Source organism: Haliaeetus albicilla, chromosome Z (assembly GCF_947461875.1).
Source record: "Haliaeetus albicilla chromosome Z, bHalAlb1.1, whole genome shotgun sequence".
Taxonomy (NCBI): domain Eukaryota; kingdom Metazoa; phylum Chordata; class Aves; order Accipitriformes; family Accipitridae; genus Haliaeetus; species Haliaeetus albicilla.
The window spans coordinates 28,951,630-28,971,991 of NC_091516.1; the positions used below are offsets into that span (position 1 = coordinate 28,951,630).

At 37.5% G+C, this 20,362-nt stretch overlaps 1 protein-coding gene across 5 annotated transcripts in view; it reads right to left on the reverse strand.

The window, feature by feature from the left end:
* Window positions 1–20,362, reverse strand: part of PRUNE2 (prune homolog 2 with BCH domain) — a 145,926-nt gene that overhangs the window by 97,697 nt on the left and 27,867 nt on the right. For all 5 annotated transcript variants that reach the window (XM_069777258.1, XM_069777259.1, XM_069777256.1 and 2 more), the window contains exons 2-6: window positions 16,739–16,843; window positions 16,073–16,275; window positions 14,566–14,729; window positions 6,484–6,636; window positions 3,813–3,907 (exon numbers count right to left, since the gene is read on the reverse strand). In XM_069777258.1, the coding sequence (XP_069633359.1) occupies window positions 3,813–3,907; window positions 6,484–6,636; window positions 14,566–14,729; window positions 16,073–16,275; window positions 16,739–16,843 (720 nt within the window). The remainder of the gene's footprint in view (window positions 1–3,812; window positions 3,908–6,483; window positions 6,637–14,565; window positions 14,730–16,072; window positions 16,276–16,738; window positions 16,844–20,362) is intronic.

Below are 20,362 nucleotides of genomic sequence, written 5' to 3' on the forward strand. Positions count from 1 at the left end.
ACATGGTATGCAATACCCCTTGGGCCAGCTGAAAAATCCTTGACTTAGTCTAAACACTACTTAGCAACAACTGAAAACATCAGTGTGTTGTCAACATTATTGTCATACTAAATCCAAAACATAACACTGTAGCAGCTACTAGAAAGACAATTAAGCCTCCCCCAGCTGAAACCAGGACACACTTAAAAATCAGTTGACAACTAGTAAGCCAACAGACAATGGATGTTAATCACACACTGTTGATTGAAATCAGTATGTACATACAAATAAAGCACTGAGATCAATCACACTACTACTTTTGCATTCTTGTCTTTCCGCATGAGAAACTGGAGAGCAGGAGCATAGCTGCATGTGTCCTACATGTCTGAGTACTGCTATGCAACAGTACTAGAACTAATTATGAGTATTAACTTAAAATTGATGACTTATTAGTTACCATCATTTCTCTCCTTATAAAGTACAGAACTTAGAAAACATTCCCACAGATACTAGGAATCTGTAGCAATACTGACAAAAATAGGGTTTATAGCAACATATCTAACGCAAGCTTCAATTAATTTAAATACACTGCACATTTATGAAATTAATATCCTCATTTACAGAGGGGAAACTGCGGAAAAAAATTATTTATTTAGCATAGGAAATCAGCAGTAGAGAAGGGAAAGGAACGTAGCTCCAGGTCAAGACTTTGCTGAAAAGAGCATCCACCCTCTCAAGAATAGAGAATTTTTTCTGAATCTACTTTCAGTAAAGATCTGTAAAATTTGCCATAAAACAAGAAATAAGAAAAACTTAGAATCATTTGAGTATCTGCTACTGAGGTGTGACATTTGTTAGAATACCAGACCTAAGTGATCTCCATCTTTACTATTGAGATACTCTAACTGAAATCAGAGCTTCAGTGTCGGGCTACAACACTTTCACTCTTCATCATACATATACAACACAGCAGGAGATGCATGCTTGTGAACAGCTTACTCTAGCCAAGTATAATCATATAATCATCACCTTTGTTCTTAGCAGTTATCACCTACATGGTAGACCATTGAACCACAGCAAATAATCAAGCCTACAGAAAACACTTTAATGAAAGATACTTTTATATACCTGTTGATTTAAAAAAAAAACCAAACCAAAAAAAACCTTGTGAGATTTCTGAAGAAGCAAACACATTAGGGATTCAACACCTGCAACAAAGCCAAGCCTGTTCTTCATGTTCCCTTAATGTTTAGTCAGGTAACTTCTGTAGAGCACTTTGAGGATGAATAACAAATGACCACTGTTATCGCTGAGAAAATTCTGAAGTCATTGAAGTTCGTGTATTCTGAGTTCATAACAGAATTCTAAACTGAATAGACAGACAAGTCTGGACAGTTTTGTCTATAATTCCCTTCTATGTATCACGTTTCTGATACTGAGTGAAGTAACAAGCGCAGAATGTTTTTACAAGCCATCTGCTTTATCATCATGCAGACGATATCATCCCTGGCTCTAATAAGAGCAAGTAAGAAAGGTCTTGTGCTGGTCAAGCACTGTAAATCAGGGAGTTCAGAAAATGTTTGAACAAAGGGCAGTAATGCAGCAAATGCAAAACTGACCTCCATCCCAACTGTGAAACTGAGAGTTCTTTTAGTATAAAGTGTGACTTTGTAAAACATTATAACTAGAAAAAAAGCAGCTGCACCCCTGAAAAATTAGCTCTTTATGAAGCAAACTATTCACAGAAGAACAACAGAGAGCAGAAAGAAAAGAGATACACTTCTAACTTCCAGAAAAACACCATCAAAAATTCTAGTAATAAAATTACTTAACAGTTTGGGATTAAAAACGACCTAACATCAGTAAAACACTGAGCAGTTTGTTCTTTTTACATGCAAATGAATCTCCTTTTTCTTCCATGATGACCGCTAGATACACCCTAACAAAAACAATTATGAAACATTTATTGCTTGACCACCAGACTTGACACTCCTTGAACAAAGGATGTCAGCACAAAATGTTACACAATCACTCAAAAAAGTTTGAAAATTTGCCTGCTTTTAGGACTATGAAAACCTACTGTTGACAAATTCAATTTGTGAGTTGTGGCCAAAAGGAAGACAAGTTTTAGGTTATGATTTATTTTGAGTATGTAGAGTAGTAAAGATGAGTTCACCTACATTTAGCTGGAGCTTAGATCTGTGGAGTGCAAGGCCTGCATTCTATGTAGTATATTAAACAAGACTAAAAAGAAAATAAATTTTAAAAAAAAAAGGAATGTTAGAGCTAGCTCCTAATTACTAGCCCTATGTGTCCACCATTCACTGGAACTGACAGAATAAGAGAGTAAGATTTAAAACAAAAGAACAGGAAGATTTTATAAACAATTTTTTTAAATCCCATTTCCTCTTTTGGGGATTTATCTTGCAATACTCTTCCCCCACCCCCATTCCTCCCAACCTTGGCATAATTTTCAGGAGAAAAATTATGGTTCATAAAGCAATGCACATTTGGTGGCTGGTAAAGATTGCCTGACACTGAGAAACTAAGCAGGGAACTAACAGATTTTCCTTCATTTCTTGAAGCTTTGCTAGCCAATTTGCTTTGTATATTTTAGTATGCAAACAGAAATATATGGATAATTATTAGCTGGATCACACCACAAACTTTTTCAACCACAGAAGCACCTTATGTTTTGTAAAATGCATCACAAAAGACATGTTGTAAGAAATCTCATAGGATATACACAGGGAAGAACTATTCAAGTGATTTTTTTAAGTGATTCTTTTTAGTACCATTTGAAGTAAACTAAAGTTTTGATTAAAGTAAAACGTAAAAGTAGAAGATGACAACTTCTTCTGCATGTCAAATACTTTTGTATGGGTGACCTTCAGGCAAACGTTGAGACTGTAAATTGCAAATACATACTACGTAAAAGTCTCTCTTTGCTGTTGAGATTTTCTTCAGTCTAGTTAGTTTTATTATTAATCAGTCCACCAGTATGTAAACTTCCATCAGAAGTAACAGTGCCATGTCATACTTGTTCAATGATCTAAACTTTAATATATTTTAATTCATTTTTTTATATATTGGCCAGAAACATTTATATCTAGTTCAGGTCACGGTAAATAATTATTAATATCCATAACACAAATAATCTTGAAATAATGATACAAAACATACTACACAAGATTTTTCCCTAAGCAATTACAAAATGTTTGGGACTGGTCAAGAAAGAAAACCCAAGCAGCCACTTTCAGGCTGTCTCAGGGATACTCAAAAACACAAATCTGTAGTTTTGATCCAAAAGATCAAAATTCTAGGAACTTCTGCTCCATTGACGTCCTTTTGTTTCTACCAACATTTTAATTCAGGCAATATGGCAATGGACACACTTCATTACACAGTATCAAGATAGGTTTATAGAAGGCATAAAAGAATATCCCCTCCTCTCAAAAAGCTGAGAGAGTGTTAGACTGGCTTTATAAATTGTATGCTACACCGTAAGTGAAAGGTAGGACAAAGTCCTAGTTAGCACCTACCTACTAAAGTATGCCAGAAAGCTCACACCTTCAATTCACCCAAAGGCTGCAATTTGCTGATGCCGTTGTTTTAACACACCATGGTACAGACTAACAGGAAGAAATGATCAGATGCATAATAACGTAAGCCAGACTACAAACAGCTACTGCTTCTCTCAAAGTTAATTAAATCACTGAGAATTCTGCTCATGTATAATCTTGAGAAAATAACTGGCTCAAAATCTTTGCTAAAGAACTGTCTCTGTATGCAATAGGGCTGCTTACCAATATGCTGTTTTCGTTTCCTCTTACCTCTAGTGTCATGTACACAGTACTAATTGCTACTTTGATTTCTCCATCTGAAATCTCCTTGAGATCCTTCAGCATAACCTCCTCAGTACTTACACCTGTTTGAGAAGAGAAAGGAATTTCAATACATACAAGTGTCTACAGCTGACCAGATGCAGCAACATAAATTAAAAACACAGCTTAGACCTTAATGTTGAGCCTTTTGTATTTTAGACCATTCTATGAGAAAATTAAAACCAACATTAATATTTCAATGCTTAATGTTTCTAGAGAGATTTTTTTAAGCAAGGAAGAGATTTAAGGCCAGGGGCTGGGGGGAAGCAAAGGATGAAGAATTAAGTCTCCTGCAATGAAGTTGTGTGAACACTCACATTTTTTAAGCTAACTGAATTCGAGTTGATGATAAATGTATAGATAGACCATTCCTATGGTCTAATACAAAATCACTAACATGAAACACTTCTGGAATGAGTAATATATTGAAAAGCACATGTGGAATACTATGGTATTTATAAAATACTCAGAAGCAAAGCACTTAAGATATTCTGTAAATACAAAGTCATTCAACCTTTCTGACCTTCCTCACAAACTGATACCAACACCAATGGGTTTTCTTATGTACATCAGACGGTGAATGAACCAACTAGATATTTATGGACCATAGAAACAGAAGTCCATATTATCATCAGAAGCAACAGTGTAGAATTGGAATTGCTTCACATTGCAATCAGACATGTTGATATGTTTAAGTACAATGTATTGAAAATCCGTGTGACTAAGTTTCTCTAATGGGAGATGTCTGTCTAAAATGCTGTAAAGATTCTCAAATATGTACCATGTATAGGAACATGGCCATATCACACAATCAAATTCCAGACATGATAGCCAAATGTCTATATAAAAAAGCAGCAAGCCACTTACTTCAGTGTAGGGTGGCAATTAAAATGTCCACAGACTTTTAAAGCTTAGCAGTTTAACATCCAAAATGTGTTTGCATGACTGATTTTTAAGAGGGAGCCAAATACCAACTTAAGCCAGAGAAATGAATCCTCTCACTACTGTTGCTGTATAGAGTCCAGCTACTGCATTCAATTTAATGACAAGATGAACTGGCTCATGTTCACATATTTATTATATTTATGCATCTTTCCTTTTAAAAATATTTATAGGTAACCAGTAGACTTTCTGGTGGGCTACAGCCCACTGTGCCTCAAATAACAAATGAATTCACGAAATCAGGCCAATAAATTATTATTTCTGCATGAAACTGAGAACTTTTTTGCTGAATTGTCCTAATAGTGCCTGAAATAACAGGTATATAAGGTAAAATATTCACCAGAGGTTAGTGCTTTCAAAGGGCTCTAGAAACTCAACAGCACCTTACTAATACAAATGCCACATGAATATATGCAGTGTTAAGTATGTACCTTGTAATACACAGCAAACAGCAGCTATGGGACAAAAAAAAAAAAGAGCGTATGACGTTGCCCTCCTCATATGGCACATAAAAATTATTGATAACCAATGCCATGCAGATTGAATCTATTGTATCTACTTGTCCAAATTTTGCGTAGGACATCAGGGTAAACTTCATGGGCCAAGTCTATGACAAACATTACTACACCATCTTCCCAGGCAACTTGCAGAACTAAGAACTGAGCTCCATAAAAGCCACTTTCACTGGGTCTCTCCAATCCAGGCTGCATTCAGTTAATTTCTGAACTACGATTCTTTGACTAATGTCTGGAGGAACTTCAGGGAACTATGTGGAGATATATAGCCATGAACTAATTTAGCTTGCAACCTCACTGAAAGAGCAAGCAAAGGAAGCAGCACCTCAAATTCTGTTCTTAACCACCAGCTAGGGCAGCCATCTCAGGCTGACTGTCTGAATTCAGATGAGAGGATTCTGTGGATGGGCAGAGAACGATAAAAAAAAGACTAAGTCTGCATGGACTTTGTGCATACACGATATATCTAACAAAGAAATACCTCAGTAATTCAGTGCTCGGTCTTTGGTAACAACTTGGTAGCCAATGCTGTTTAACAAAGAGTCAAAAATGTGAGAGTTGTAACAATTTTCTTCAGGCTTCCAGAGCATCCCTTCAAAAGCCTGCTACCAAATTTTGGGTTCAAACATTGGCACTTTTGAGGACTGAAAAAATGACATTGTATTCAGCTATTTCTAGCAGAAAAAAATGAAAGAACTGCAATTTTCCCACTGCTTCCTTAATCTTAGTCTGAAGTCAAATTCACTTCACTTGTACACAGACCTCAACAAACCTGGGAAGGGTCAGAAGATAAAACCCACTCCCACACCATGTGGGCAATTGCAGCATAATCTCTGCATATTGATTATGCCCCTATACTTCATCAACACAAATTCTCGACTAGCATACACTTGTAAAAGCAATACATGAAATAAATCCATGTTTACTTTATCTGTAAAAACAATACAAGATTATTTAAAAATTCAGTAGTTCCTCAACAGAAATCTAAATTCCATGATTCAGAATGTAAGCTGCTTAACTTAAAATTAAATATAATACATGTAACTGTCAATGAAGATAGCATGCTGCAACTTATTTTCACCACACACAACGAGCCAGCATTCTGATACAGTTACATAACTAAATTTATAAAAGGTCTGAAAAATGGAGGCAAGTTGCACTACCTTGTGGGTTAAACTGAGTCTCCTGGAGAACAGAGATAATTTCCTCTCGTGGGGGAAGATCTGGAAACTTTTCCTCTAGGATTGACAGCACTTTCTCCTGCTGCTCTGTAATTCTGTCAGCCTCCAAAGACAAGCACTTGAAGAGAATGCTTCCTGAAACATTGAAACACAAAAATCAATGCCTCCTGCAAACAGCAAAGAGGTACTACAGAAACAAGAACGTTTACTGTACCGCCATCCAAGCCCTTTCCTTCCTGGAGGTTGTTTCCACTGACAAGTTCACTGAAATAGATATTGAATGCTTTTCACACAGAAACATCCTCCTAACACAAAGGCAGTTTCTAAAATCTGAGCTGGGTGGCTTGTCAGTGCCTATGCTACAGCTAACCGGCTGGCCCCAGTGCTGCCATGGTGCGCAGCATGCTTCTATATGTCTAACACAGCTCTATGGCACGGCCACTAGCGAGCAGTGGGACACTAGGGCTTGTTCCTCTCTCTAAGCGTTAGACCAAGCGTCAGTAAGCTTGGAAACAGTAAATCCACATTGGCAGCCTTCCTTCTACAGATGTGTCAATGAACCGCTACAATGGACCTAAGGAAGAAATTCTTTACGTTGGGGGTGGTGAGACACTGGAACAGGTTCCCCAGAGAAGCTGTGGATGCCCCATCCGTGGAGTGTTGAAGGTCAGGCTGGACAGGGCTTCAAGCAACCTGATCTACTGAAAGATGTCCTTGCATGTGGCAGGGGGGTTGGACAAGATGATCTTAAAGTCACTGGTCATTTTGGTGTAACTGACTCCAGTCAATTCCTCATCAATGAACATACCAAAAAAGCACAGCATATTCAGCAAAACAAAACGATGCAATCATTTTTGAAATTTAAGAGAAACATAATCCAATAAATAACTTCACCATAATTGGTGTGGTCTTACAGTACAGAGGTGAGTTTGATGTCTTTTCAGACAACTATGTGCTGCATATATTCCATCCTGGATGGAACATTCCTGGTGGTTCAACGTTTAAAGTCACCCTTTCATTCCCTGGAGACTGGGATCCCATTTATTAGTATACCCAAAGATAGCCTTAGCTTCCAATTATTCACACTAAATTAAGGATAATACTATACTTCAGCATTGAAATTATTTATTACTGTACTGTGCACAGGGATTTCAAACAATCGTATGATTGCATTGCATCATGCCAGGTCAACGAGCAAATCAGTACAATAGTATATTGTAAGCCAAAATGTTTAGGCTTTAGCACAGAGCCAAGAGAGAAAAAGAAAAACTTGGACACAGCCATTCTCAATCTCACTAGACTGACTAGGACCCAAACACCTAGTATGTATCCATTTTTCTCCTACACCATCATCACATAAAATAACAAAAAGCTTTTCTTCAACATTCATGAAGCACTGGCAACACAAAACAATTTTGCTGTGCTAAGTACACACCTCTTTATTAGACAAATCTTATGTGGATTAAATAATAAGTAATGCTTAACAAGCCAAAAGCCGTTCCCCATCCAATATTAATTTCTGGAAAGTCACGTATGTGAAATTCCATTCTGTGTTTCTGTTACAGATATTGTCACTCCCAATACTATTTTAATTCTCAGCATCCTTTTCTTTATGTCAGTCTTACCATCACTTTAAGACAATGCTCCTACCCTATCTGATATCAAAAATATTAAAGAAATACAGACTGCGTGAAAATCATGTATACTGACCCAGACTGACATTTGTAAATTTAGGTACACAAAACATGGCTCTACAGCAAGCAGATTTCAGATGTCTACAGGTAAACAACTGACATATAAAGCACCCAAGATCTCTCTCTCTCTGTCTCTATATATATATTAGCAAGGCCTATTTTTCAATCCCTTTTATGTGAAGCAAGTTTCTCAATCAGTAGCCGCCAGGATAATTTATCTAACAATATCCTTTCGTAGTTCCCACCTGTAACCAGGTAACAGTGCCTGTGCTACATATTCTTGTCCATACCTTGGGAAGGGCAGTGACCAGAATGAGTTAGACAGCCCACGGCACACTCTTAGTCAGAGTGTGCTGAGTCTGAGCTGCACCTGGATAAATGGCAGTTCAGGGACCAGGTTCCATGAAATTATTTTAGCAATAACAATCTTCTGCTTTTTCAGCACCCTTTTCTTCTTCCTCCAGGAGCAGACAGAGAAATTGCTCACCCACACACAGAGGAAATGGAGACTCCAGCAGAAAGTACTGGACCCATAATGCATGCTCAAATTCAACACACAATTACGTATGGGAGGGAGGCTGTAGCACACCCCATTACAGCCTCCCAGCAGCACTAGGATGAGCTAGGCAGTCTGTGCATCTGCATAGGTCCTCATACACGCAATGTATCAAACTTTCACCACAGCTGTGTGTGCTTTGGCAGGGAAAGTATTTGGGGAAGACAAAGAAGGGAAAATCTTAACAAAAACATACTGGAAAATGCAGTAAAACGAGAGGTTTGAGTTCTATATCCAACCAAGCTCATCAGTTTTGAAGGCAACATGGCATGAGCTTCATTGTCTGCCTAATTATACAGAAATAACTACTACGTAGTGGCTTTGGTGTCAGGTCAGCAACTTCTGATTCATTTTAGCTCCATATACCACAAATCATTTCAGCCTAATTACAGGATTGATTGTGAATTGAGCAATAACTATACCACAGTTTTTATCTAGTCAGTCCTGGATTTCAGCTGAGCTGCAAGACAAATGCAGAAATATGTCCTTCCTAAAACATAATAAAAGCTCAACCATACAGAAACAGTCAAATGAAGATAGTTTCCGAGTCTCAGAATTCAAGGAGAAGTATTTTTTCCTGTTTCTCACAGAAACAATTCCCATACTATTACAATAAAATGAAATAGATTATTTAATTAACCTTTTTTCTGTGTCAGTACTTCAAATAGGTAATGTTCCCATCCAGTGCAGGCAGTTTCTACTGTAAAGTTCAGGGCTGGGCCACCAAATTAAACTGACTAGCTCCAGGCTTTATGTCACCCAGCCTTTCTAGAGCCAAGCAAAAGGGTATTGGGAGGCAAGACAGCAAAGGAGTTGAATGAAGAAGAGGAAGAGTCTTGTATTTCTCCAACTGCAGGAAATAGGAGAACTGGCAGCAGAAAGCTGTGGTTACACCAAGACAAGTTCTAGCAGCCAGGTCAGTATCTGGCTGTGATTTTAACAAATGCCTAAACCACAGCAGCTACGCAGCACCAAAAATCATAAGTGTCTGTTTGCTAAAGTAGTACACGGATTTCTTTCATACCAATGCAGTTCCACTATAGTGTTGCAGCAGCATTGCTCATGCCAATAAAACTAGCTTAATTCTCCTAAACACATGGATTGGTGGAAGGAAACTTTTACATTTTTTTATCTATTCCCCAAAGAAAAGGGATGGAAAGGACATGCTGCTGCAGCCTACCATGCATTTCTACAGGTACTAGTGTGCATTTGTCTCCTGCTTTCACATGTGTGAGAAATTCTCAGTTTCTTCAATGGTGAGGCCATCTTGGATTTGATCTCACCTTTGGCAGGACACAGACATCACTGCAAAGTTGTAAAATCAGAGTATGTTTAGACATGCACTGTACTGCAGCATCTAACTGGAAGCCTTTGCCTTTCACCGCTCAGTTCATCTCAGGGTCTATCTGTTTGCATGTTTTGATCAGAGGTGACATCTTCAAAGAGCAAAGCAAACTCAGAAATTTGGGGATTTATCACTTAATACAAGAATGAAATGCAGTCAGCCTGAAATAATGCCTCATCATAGGCAGACATCTTAGAAAGGTTTTTAAAAGGCTATTTTTCCTGCTTGTCACAGCAATACTGTAGTGCTTGCAATTGCTAACTTTTCTGCTAGGATGAAAGCAAGAAAATGATCCTTCTCAAATTAACAGGGTGTCAGCAAGCCCCAAGATCAATATTTATTCTTCCTTCATTCTTTAATACTATTCTCATCAGCAGGAAAGAAAGGCACATATGTCTTCTCTCCCAAGCATCCTCAGCATCCCTGTGAGGGTTAAGGGTCCAGGTAGTTTAGAAAAACAGTTCACTCAAGGTACTTTTGCTTGGCCAAAGGTCAGTACTCCTTTTAGTCATGTGCTCTCTTGTAAGTACCTGCTATAAAAGAGATACATGGGCTCAGAAATCTCCTGCAGATTTTACTGAGTGCTGGTGCAACTCCCCCAGGGTTTCTGAAAGCGTAATGGAGGCTGCTCTGTCTGCTGACAAGCACAGAAAAAAGAAATATATAATAGGTAATACAAGATTCAATATTATTTCTTGTGTACATCACACTACATTACAGATATTTTTTTCTGAAGGAGAGGTCACTAGAAAATAGGCTAGGACTCTTAAAAAAAAAGTGCATTTTATTCTTTTCTGCAAAGCAGTTTAGAAGTGGAGCACTAGTTTTGCCAAAAGCAATTGCTGTGCATTAATATTAAACATGATCTAATGAAGGCAGAAGTCGTTTTGGGAAAACATTAAGAACAGCACAAGCATCTCCTGAATTACAAGTTTATGGCTGGGAGAAACAGTACAATGAAAACATAGGCATTTTTCCTGTTGAGGTTTTGTTCCGTGACCTGGAAAAATAAAGGACAGGGAAAAGGGGAAAACCAACAGTCCCTCACAGAAAGCATACTTCAACACTCTCCACCCCAAAAAAACCCACACACCAAAACTGTAAAACGGACCCAAGCAAGCAGTCTTCATTGTAATTAACAGGAAAGCCACAAAGCTGGAATAAAATGTAATTGGGGGGGAGGGGGGAGGGCACGGGGTAAGCATTGCCTCCATGAAAACTGTTTCCATACATAAAACCAAAAGTACCAGTCCAAATAGGTGCAGTATTTGGTGCAGTTCAAAATGCTTCTTTCTTTCTGGCATACCTATTAAGGATGCACCAATTAGGGAACACGTGAATCATCTGATCAATGTACAAGACAGAACAAAACAAAACAAACAAAAAAAATTGGCATCATTCCCAAAGTCCTTAAAAGGGCATTTCTTAACATTTATCTGGGTGGCTAGAATAACAAACTAATCTCTACTGAAAGTCAGACTGCCCCAAAAGGGCATGAAAAGACCTCAACTATGCAGCTCATAACTAGCAAAAGCAGACTCATATGAAAAAAAAATTGCTGATGTTCTTGCTGTAAATCTGTCTCTATTGACATGTTGCACTGTGCACCTTGTGGCATCCTTCAAGGCCTTATACAAATAAACATAAGGAGGCATTTTTGAGAGTGCACTGACCCAAGGTACCTGACAGTGAGTGCCTGGAATCACATCCTTGCCAGCTGGCTGCAACATAAAATGTAATGATTCAGCAGTTTAATGGATCTAGAGTTTGGCAACAGTCCCCTTGTAAACATCTCTGGGGAAATAAAATAATACAGGCCTAAGACTCTGGCAGGTTCTATAATTGTTTGCTTCTGGCACAAATCCAGGGACAGCACAAGCTCTAACTTAGGGCAAATATGGCTGTACAACACTGACTCTCCAAGCAGGCTCTATTCAAAGCCCAAGGGTAGAATTAACTTATAGCATGTCTGACAGGGAGACAAAGATACCAGGAAAGCATTCAGCTGAAAAAAAAGTCCCTAAATATTAAACTGCCTAAATCAATAATGTTCAGTTTCACAGGAAAAGTCTTTTCTCTTGACTTTGTTTTTTAAACACAGAGAAGCAGGTGAAGTTTGTTCAGAATTGAAATATGGCAGGTTATAAACATCTGCCTTTGTTATTGAAATAAAAAAAAATTGCTAACAGACTGTGAGAAAAAAGAACTTTGAAAAAGAGGCAACAAATGAAGCTGTCACAGCCACTACGTGATAATTATTAAAACATGAGATATTTGTATTATATTACTAGTCTTCTAGCAAAATACTCACTGGAAAGCCAGAAAATGAAAGATGAGTTCCCAGCTCAGAGACTCAGATGTCAGGATCTCTCAGCTGTTTCATGAAAATAAAGTCCTAATTCTTAGCACTTTGACTTCCACTTCAGCCTTCTGTTCTGAACTTGCCCCAAAACTTATACATGCTAACAATACACAGATTTACATTGGCAGTAACATAACAAAGTGGGAAAAACCCAGTAGGACCTCCTCATCGGCTCTATGCCCATGGAGTGCCACCAGACAGACGGGCCTTCCTGTGAGCCTCTACACACGGACTGACTGGTAGTGAGAATGAAGCAGCCACCCATCCTTCCAGACCATAATATGTGGTCCCTTAATTTCCTATGTTCACAGGTGAGATGAATTCCAAAGCTATACTTTATGGGCAAGGACTTTGACAGAAGGCCATAATATATACAGAGAAACACAAAAGCTAGACTTGGGTAGGTTGTATTTGATCTTTTATTTTCAGACAGCTTGTAGTTCTGCCATCTACATACATTTATATCCAGGACGTGTTTTTTTTTAGTCTTGCCAAAACCAGTAACGGGATTCACTGACTTTTCTGAATTTGCAATGGAAGGTTCTAAAGTACTGAAAACCTTTTCTATTTTAAGAGACCCACAAGAGGACTCACTGTATTGCTTGCCCTTCTACACGTACAAACTGCATTGTGGGGAGAAGTAGAAAAGCATCAAGTCACAAGCGCAGCTGTGTTTTATTGTTTAGGCTTTGTCAATCATTTCTCATACCATGCAAGAGAAGGTACGCAGGGACTCGCATATCCACTCAGTTCCTCAAACATAAGCTACCAAACACAATAATTAAAATGAAGTTACTAATTTAAAAAAAAAATTTAGCTACAATCTCCCTCCAAACTGGAAGTGCCATCTCTAATGCAAACACTTTCAGTATTTCTCTAATAAAAGCACTTTATTTTAATTTGGATACAGACCAGAAAGACAAAACATGCAGACGCTTACAACCATGTATAGTACTTGAACATGTTCTTGTTCATGATTCAGAGCACTGCCTCCTGACTCTTTCCACCACCAAACAGGTATGCTGAGAGATCCCCAAAAGCCCTTTTTGGTTCTGCCTCCAAAATCAATTACTATGCTTGGTCATTTGCCTAGATTCCTGGATAGATACTTAACAGAAATTTGGACCTTACAAAAATATTTCATGGCAGGTTTACTAGAGCTTATTAGCATGGAAAGATACTAAAAGAGCAAGCTAAATGCTGTGTTACTGTTAATGCTTCTTCTATGGAAACATAAAAAAATTAAAATTACCTTTTGTAATTTCTCATAACATGCGCATTACACTAGTTATCACAGTGATGAATACAATGACAAGCCAAGACTCCAGTAGCTTCTGAAATCAAGTGTAGGCACGTTTTCATAATCTTCATTAAACTTGCCCACATTAATTTCTTAAAAGGGCATTTAACAGTTGCACATGAATTAAAACCAAGAACCTTTAAAATTCATTAAACACTATTAAAATTCAGTAAATAACTTAAAAGCAGCAATCAGTTCTTTTCAATCCCAGTTTTGTTTCCAACTGAAAAGTTCTGCTGCAGCAAATAAACTGAAGAAACTAATACAAACAATGAACTATGAAGACAGAAATGAAAATACTTCTGACTATTGAAGCCCCATCCTTTGTACTCTATCTGGCATACAGTACAAAAGAAAAGGAGAGCACAATGAAGATTTGGTTACAGCGTTTTTAAACAGTAAAAGTTTTGCATCACACCATCATCCTATAAAAAGGTACCACCATCAGGAGAAGCTTTAACATGTAAATATTAGATTCCAATCCATATTGTTGTCCACAGTGCCCCTGGAATCGACGAACTGCACAGCTTTTGCAGCTACCCAGCTGGTGTGTCGACAGCTCCATTTAATATTCTTGTCTAGTGATACAGCAAAGACCTCTCATGCCTATTTTTAAATGCACATTTTTAATATTCAATATAATGTTACTCTTTAACAAACTCTTTACTCCCTGCTTCTTTTATGAAGCTTCCTGTGGTCTTTAAAGGGATTGTTAACCAAAGAATGGATCACACTCTTTCTGCATGAGCAGATTCAGAAACACTCCATTAAACCTTTCAGTATTTAATATAAAGAGTAATCTCTCACCTCTGAGGAGATAAGCCAGTTGCTGAGTGATTAACTCTGGTGCCTCTTGAAGAATCTCCTTTACCACTAAAGCAGACGACGACGCTTCTAACTCCAGGCTGCCGTCACATTGCTCATCTGGATTGATGACTTTGACAACAGCCGACTGCAAACTTTCATCCTCACTATCAAGCAAATTTAAAAATTATATATATATTTATTTCTAGCTGCTTAGACAACCCAGTAAAACAGTGCAAAAAAATTTTTTTTAATTCTGGACTATAACACTATTGTTATTGCTATTTGAAGTCTGCTATAAAGCCAATGAATGTCACAATGAAGTCCTAAAACTGTAATTTTTTTAATGAAGCATTCACAATGGTTTTATTGCTTGATACATCACTAAGTACTAAGACTGAAATGTTTACATTTCCATTATCAAAATCTTTAAAAATTAGTAATTTGAAAAAAAAATATTTCTACATGTACTGAAATTATCACTCTTTATATAGGGGAGATTTGGGATTTTCCCCATTCGGTATTTTGAAACCTTACAAAAGATCTTTTTTTTTTGCATTTAGACACTTTATGTTTCTGCTTATAATAGCAAATAGCAAAGCCAAACTATATTTAATAATATGAAACGTTAATCATAATTCTTTAGAAGGAAAAAACACAGGAAGGGACAGTAATAAACAAAAACCAAATCTTATAGATAATTTTTACTTTGGAAAAGTGAATTATGTACTGAGCTGACTGCAGTTAAAGAATCAATAGCGATGAGATTTATGCATATTTCTCATTTTAGATTTTCCCTGCTTTTATTCTAACCTACAAACCCCTCAGAGTAGGATGGGGCCATAGCACAACAGGATGTTACTTACGTTAAATGAAGTTCTAAAGAGAGTTGGAAGTAAACAGCATCCTTCATTCTGGGCAAGACAGGCAGACCATTACAAAGAGGCTCCCTATAAAAGATTCACTACGGACCTGTAAATATTCCCTCTTAAGGACAGGTGTATGGACTGTGGTCTTTCACAGAGCAACTCTGAGCCTCTGGCACCAAGGACATTTTGAGAAAAATGCTGTAGTTTGTAAGGACTGCAATAATCTAGCAACCAACTTAACAGCACTTATGCAAGTGTGCTGGCCATCTCCAAATCAATGTCAGAGTCTTAATGCCTTTAGTGAAAGCTAACGAAGAAGCAGGAAAAAAATATGATCTCTTATTTACTCGTCACAGGAAACTTCCAGACTATCTAAACTAAACTGAACTTAAACTATCTAATCTAAGCTGGTGAAAATGCGAAGTCCTTAAAAAAGGGAATTCCATTAAAAGTGATGGAAAGATGACTATTTAGTTTGTTACATTTATTGGACATAATTAGAGACAAAATATATTTTAACTTTTTTTTTCCCTCTGTGTTAACACAGCAATACCAATATTAATGCAGAAAATATTTAAAATACAATTTTTAAAACAGCTCAAACCTGCATAAGCCATCTTGTTGTACATACAATGCAATACCTTGTCAGCATGTTGCTGTTTACAAGTGTTAAAGACAATTTCCCTTCAGCATTCAGCTGGTGCAAATTGATTTCATCTCGGAAGATATGGAATGACTCCGGGATATTCAGCTCCTCCAATATAAATCTTGTCTCTGTGAAGTAGCTAAAATCTCTTCTTGGTATGTTCAACACGGGTAAGCAAAGAACGTCAGGAGGACTGACCTGTAAGGTAGGTGTGCATTTGTCAGAGTTGCATAAAATAAGACCTGTTTTTTATTAGGAAGGTGTTTTAATAGAGCAAGCAATTAGAAACAGTCTGAATTTTCTGTTTGATTTTCCCCCCCTTTTACTTCATTTTTTAAAAAACATCTATTGCTTTTTTTCTTGTTCTTCTTTCTCTGTTTGCCTCCCACAGAATCACTGGGAAACCAAGAAGAAAGGAAAAAGAATGATGTACAGGGGTGATTTTTTGCTGCTGTTGAATAAGCCACCTAATACTTGCTCATTAATTTTTCTATAGAAAGAAACGTACATTGTTTCTATTTAAAAATCTCACCTCTGATTATAACAAAATCGTTGTCCAGAATAATGTTTTTACAGTATGTTTTAATTGACTTAACAATAAGGTGTCTGTAACAACCTGGAGCAAATGAGTTAAGACCACTCAGTCCATTTTTACCATTACCTTGTCGAGAAAGTAGGCATAGGCCAGAGTAGAAATGAGCGAATCCAAATCACAGGATTTATTCCCAAGAACAACATGGACCTTCTCCAGGCGTTTGCTCCTGTTCTGTAACACATTAGAAGACAACTGCAATGAGTGACAAGGATGAGAAAAAACGAAGCCCGATCACCAAGACACTTCAAAAGACAAGTTAAATATCAGGCACTGTCCTCAGTTGTAGTGCTTTTCACCACTGGCTGAAGGAATGCACTTACTGTTGGGTCAGACATGTTTCCCTGGATTCATAGCTCCCAAGAAAGCCAAGAAATCTGGATTTCGTAAGAGACCCCGGTTTAGAACCCAAACAAGATCTAACCTGACAGAAGTCCCTTTAGCAGCAAAGTAACAGATAAGCAGCTTCATGTGTATGTGGAAAAAGCTTTTGAAAACACCTCACTAGTCTAATAAGAAAAGCAGTCCCAAAGAGTGTAGCAATACACATAGCAAACTATACATAGCAAGTTGTAATTTTAACCTTCCCTTTTTTCTTTGCTCAGCTGAAATCAGTAACTAGACAAAGAAAGTGGCTTTCACCCTGACTCTTCAGAAGCTGAACACACTCAGTGAAGCACCAAGGGCTTTGAGTTGTTCTCACCTGCAATGGGAACTGAGTCTGTTCTGCGTTTAATAAAATTCGGAGCCTTCCAATCTCAAGAAAAAGTAAAGACAGACAAACTGCGGGAAAGCAAAATATTGCAGGGAAATGTCTACCTTCTTCATAATTGCACATACAAAATGCAAGGTGATGTTTTCCTCTTGTGCAAATCATTAATGTCAAGCTAGCTGCATGGAAATATTCCAGTTTATTTTCTTTTAATGAGGTATGTTTCTTAATTTGAGAAACATCTGACTGACATTAAGGTAGATGTTTCAGAACCAAACATATGCAATTAAATACTTTTGTTGTTGTTGTCATACACAAACTGATGTACTTTTTGGTATTTTGAATTAGGATTCTGGATATCAAATAAAATTTTAATCTTTCAACAGAAGTATATAATTAGTATATAATCTTCAGTGACTACAAATGGGCAATTTTTTTTAAACTAACCTTTTTTCTATGTGTCTAATCTCACCTCTATCTGGATATAAGGAGGAAACTTAGTTCTCTTTCCCTTATATTGAACACAGCCATCAAAATACCTTTGGGTAATAAAACAGAACACCTATCCTCCATTCCCTATGTATTGGGAAAGACAGACAGCTTTCTGAACAGTACAGTGTCTGGAACAGATATGTTCATTTAAGCTGTAGGCCTTCACCAGCAATGAACTGTCTCCATCTTCCTCTTTTCAATATATTTTTTGTCATATTTTTCTTCTGCAGCATACGTTTCTGATCGATCTGCTACTCTAAAGAATGAAAATAAAGTTCATAAGCTCATCATTTTTTGGTATTATTCAGTGTATAGAAGTCTTTTTCTTTAGGTTCATCATAACTACATAGCAAATGACTTAACCCTGAAAAAGAAAGAAACTGAATGAACTGACAAATTGATTATTAAATCTACAAAGTCACCCACACCTCCAGGAATCCAGTGCAAACAACAATACAAAAAATTTCAAGCCATCTGATGCTGTTCTATATCTACATATTCTGTACCTATAAAACGATTTGCTTCCTGTTGCTCATACTCCACAAAACACCACCCCTTATAGAACTAGCAAGGATCCTCAACAGTCATCTGGGTTTCAGTGATGAATGTCAGACCTATTCATGTCATCAGGTACATGAGTGTTTTCTTTTGAAAAATTAAGAAATTTTTTGTGTTGTCTTTGGAACTCATTCTCTCAAGCACTAAAATCTGCACACTTGTTTTTACAACTTAAATGTTAGCTGTAGCTTTGTTAAACTCACATTAGCTGTAGCCTTGTTACACAGGTATATTGCAGTTCTAAAATCTGTAGAAAATCATGTGGGAAGAGAACTACCAAAGACAGAAAACTCTCTTTGTCTTAACAGCTGTTTAAAAGAAAAAGAAGAACTCACATTTCTAAAAAAAACAAACCACCCAAACAACCCAGCATCTTTCACTCCTTTGTATGTGCCATCATGCCCCACCCCACCCCCCTTACCTCTTCAGGAATGGAGACAGAACAATTACACAAAAATTGAAAAATTCCAAGGCTGAAAGTTTCTGAACCCTACACCTGACTTCTGAAGACATGAAAAAAGCACAGCTCTAAAAGAGCAGAATACAAAAAGAACACAGCAGAGCAAGAAAGCTCTGGAGAACATCTCTTTGTAATCCAAACAGGTCAACTAGCCATCTGAGGACTGCATTTGTAAGTCCAGCACACCAGAATTTCATCAACACATATGAACCAGAACAGACTGTGGAAGGTCAAGCCATCTCCTCAGACTCTTCTCAAGAGCTTAACAAGAACTCTGAGATGGAGCTTATTAAGCTGAGTTTTCAATATGACAGTAAGCAGACTAACAGTGAGAGGGTATATTTCTTGGTCAGGCTGTTAATATACTGTCCCTCCAAACAACTGCTGGTTTCTTCCAGAGTATTTCTGCCCAAGACAAACATGCAGTCGAGGTAACCTACTAGCTACTGCCAACTCTTTCCGCAAGGAAAGGGAAGGGAAAACAAGTTTCTGAAGGCGTTCAGGGGTTTCTGTTGCATGCTGCCTTTCTCTGGTCACTCCAGAGAGGATATACTTTTGTTTCTTCCACTACAATTGGTTATTTTAATCACTCTACCCCTCCCTGAGTAAGAATCTGTTCACTTGAACAAAACTACGCCATTTCACTCCCTAATCTCTCATTTGTGACTTTTAGCAAAGTGTTTTGGCAATGGGGTTTTTCCAATTAAAAATGACAGCTATTCTACTAATGTTAAAATACAAAGTCAGCCTGTAAGCTGTCTTAACAAGTAATTCAAGTTCCTGTTTCACAGATTTCAAGGCCAAAATTGGCCACAACAAACATCAAAGAAAGTCTGTGCTTCACATTCTGATGATGTAAGACACACTGACAAGAGAGAAAAGTGATAGTCCACACTTGTTTCATCAGTCTGAAGAATTTTCTTCATTAAAAGTGTGAAAGCATGACTTTTGAAGAAGTGCCTTCCAATACCAAATCATGTATTACCAAACTAATTATTAATAATAAAATAAATTGATATCATTAATCAAATTGATTAATTTCCTCTCCCCATGTGTAGCTCCCTGACGGCCTTTTTAGTAACTTACTACTACTTATTAATAATAACCTTCCAAAAAGTATATCGCCATAAAAGCAACCCTGAAGTATGTCCTCCCAGAGCCATCCAAGCATATTATCTTATAGGCCTGAGACTGCTTCCACTCCCATCATCTCGGATACAACTAGTTTGCACAGTCTACTGCTTGCTCATCAGCCAGCTAGGAGAAAAGCAGGCACATGGATGTGAGGCTTCCTCTTCCAGGTCTTTCCAAACGAAGACCCCAGCAGAGAAGCCCACAATCGGGAAGACGAAGCTTTAGATCCATAAATGCTGTGAGACTTAGCTGCCATAGGACTAAAATGTGATTAACTCCTGCAGCTACCACAGGTAAACCTGAGAGGAATCATGAACCCTCAATTTCTTTAAGAATT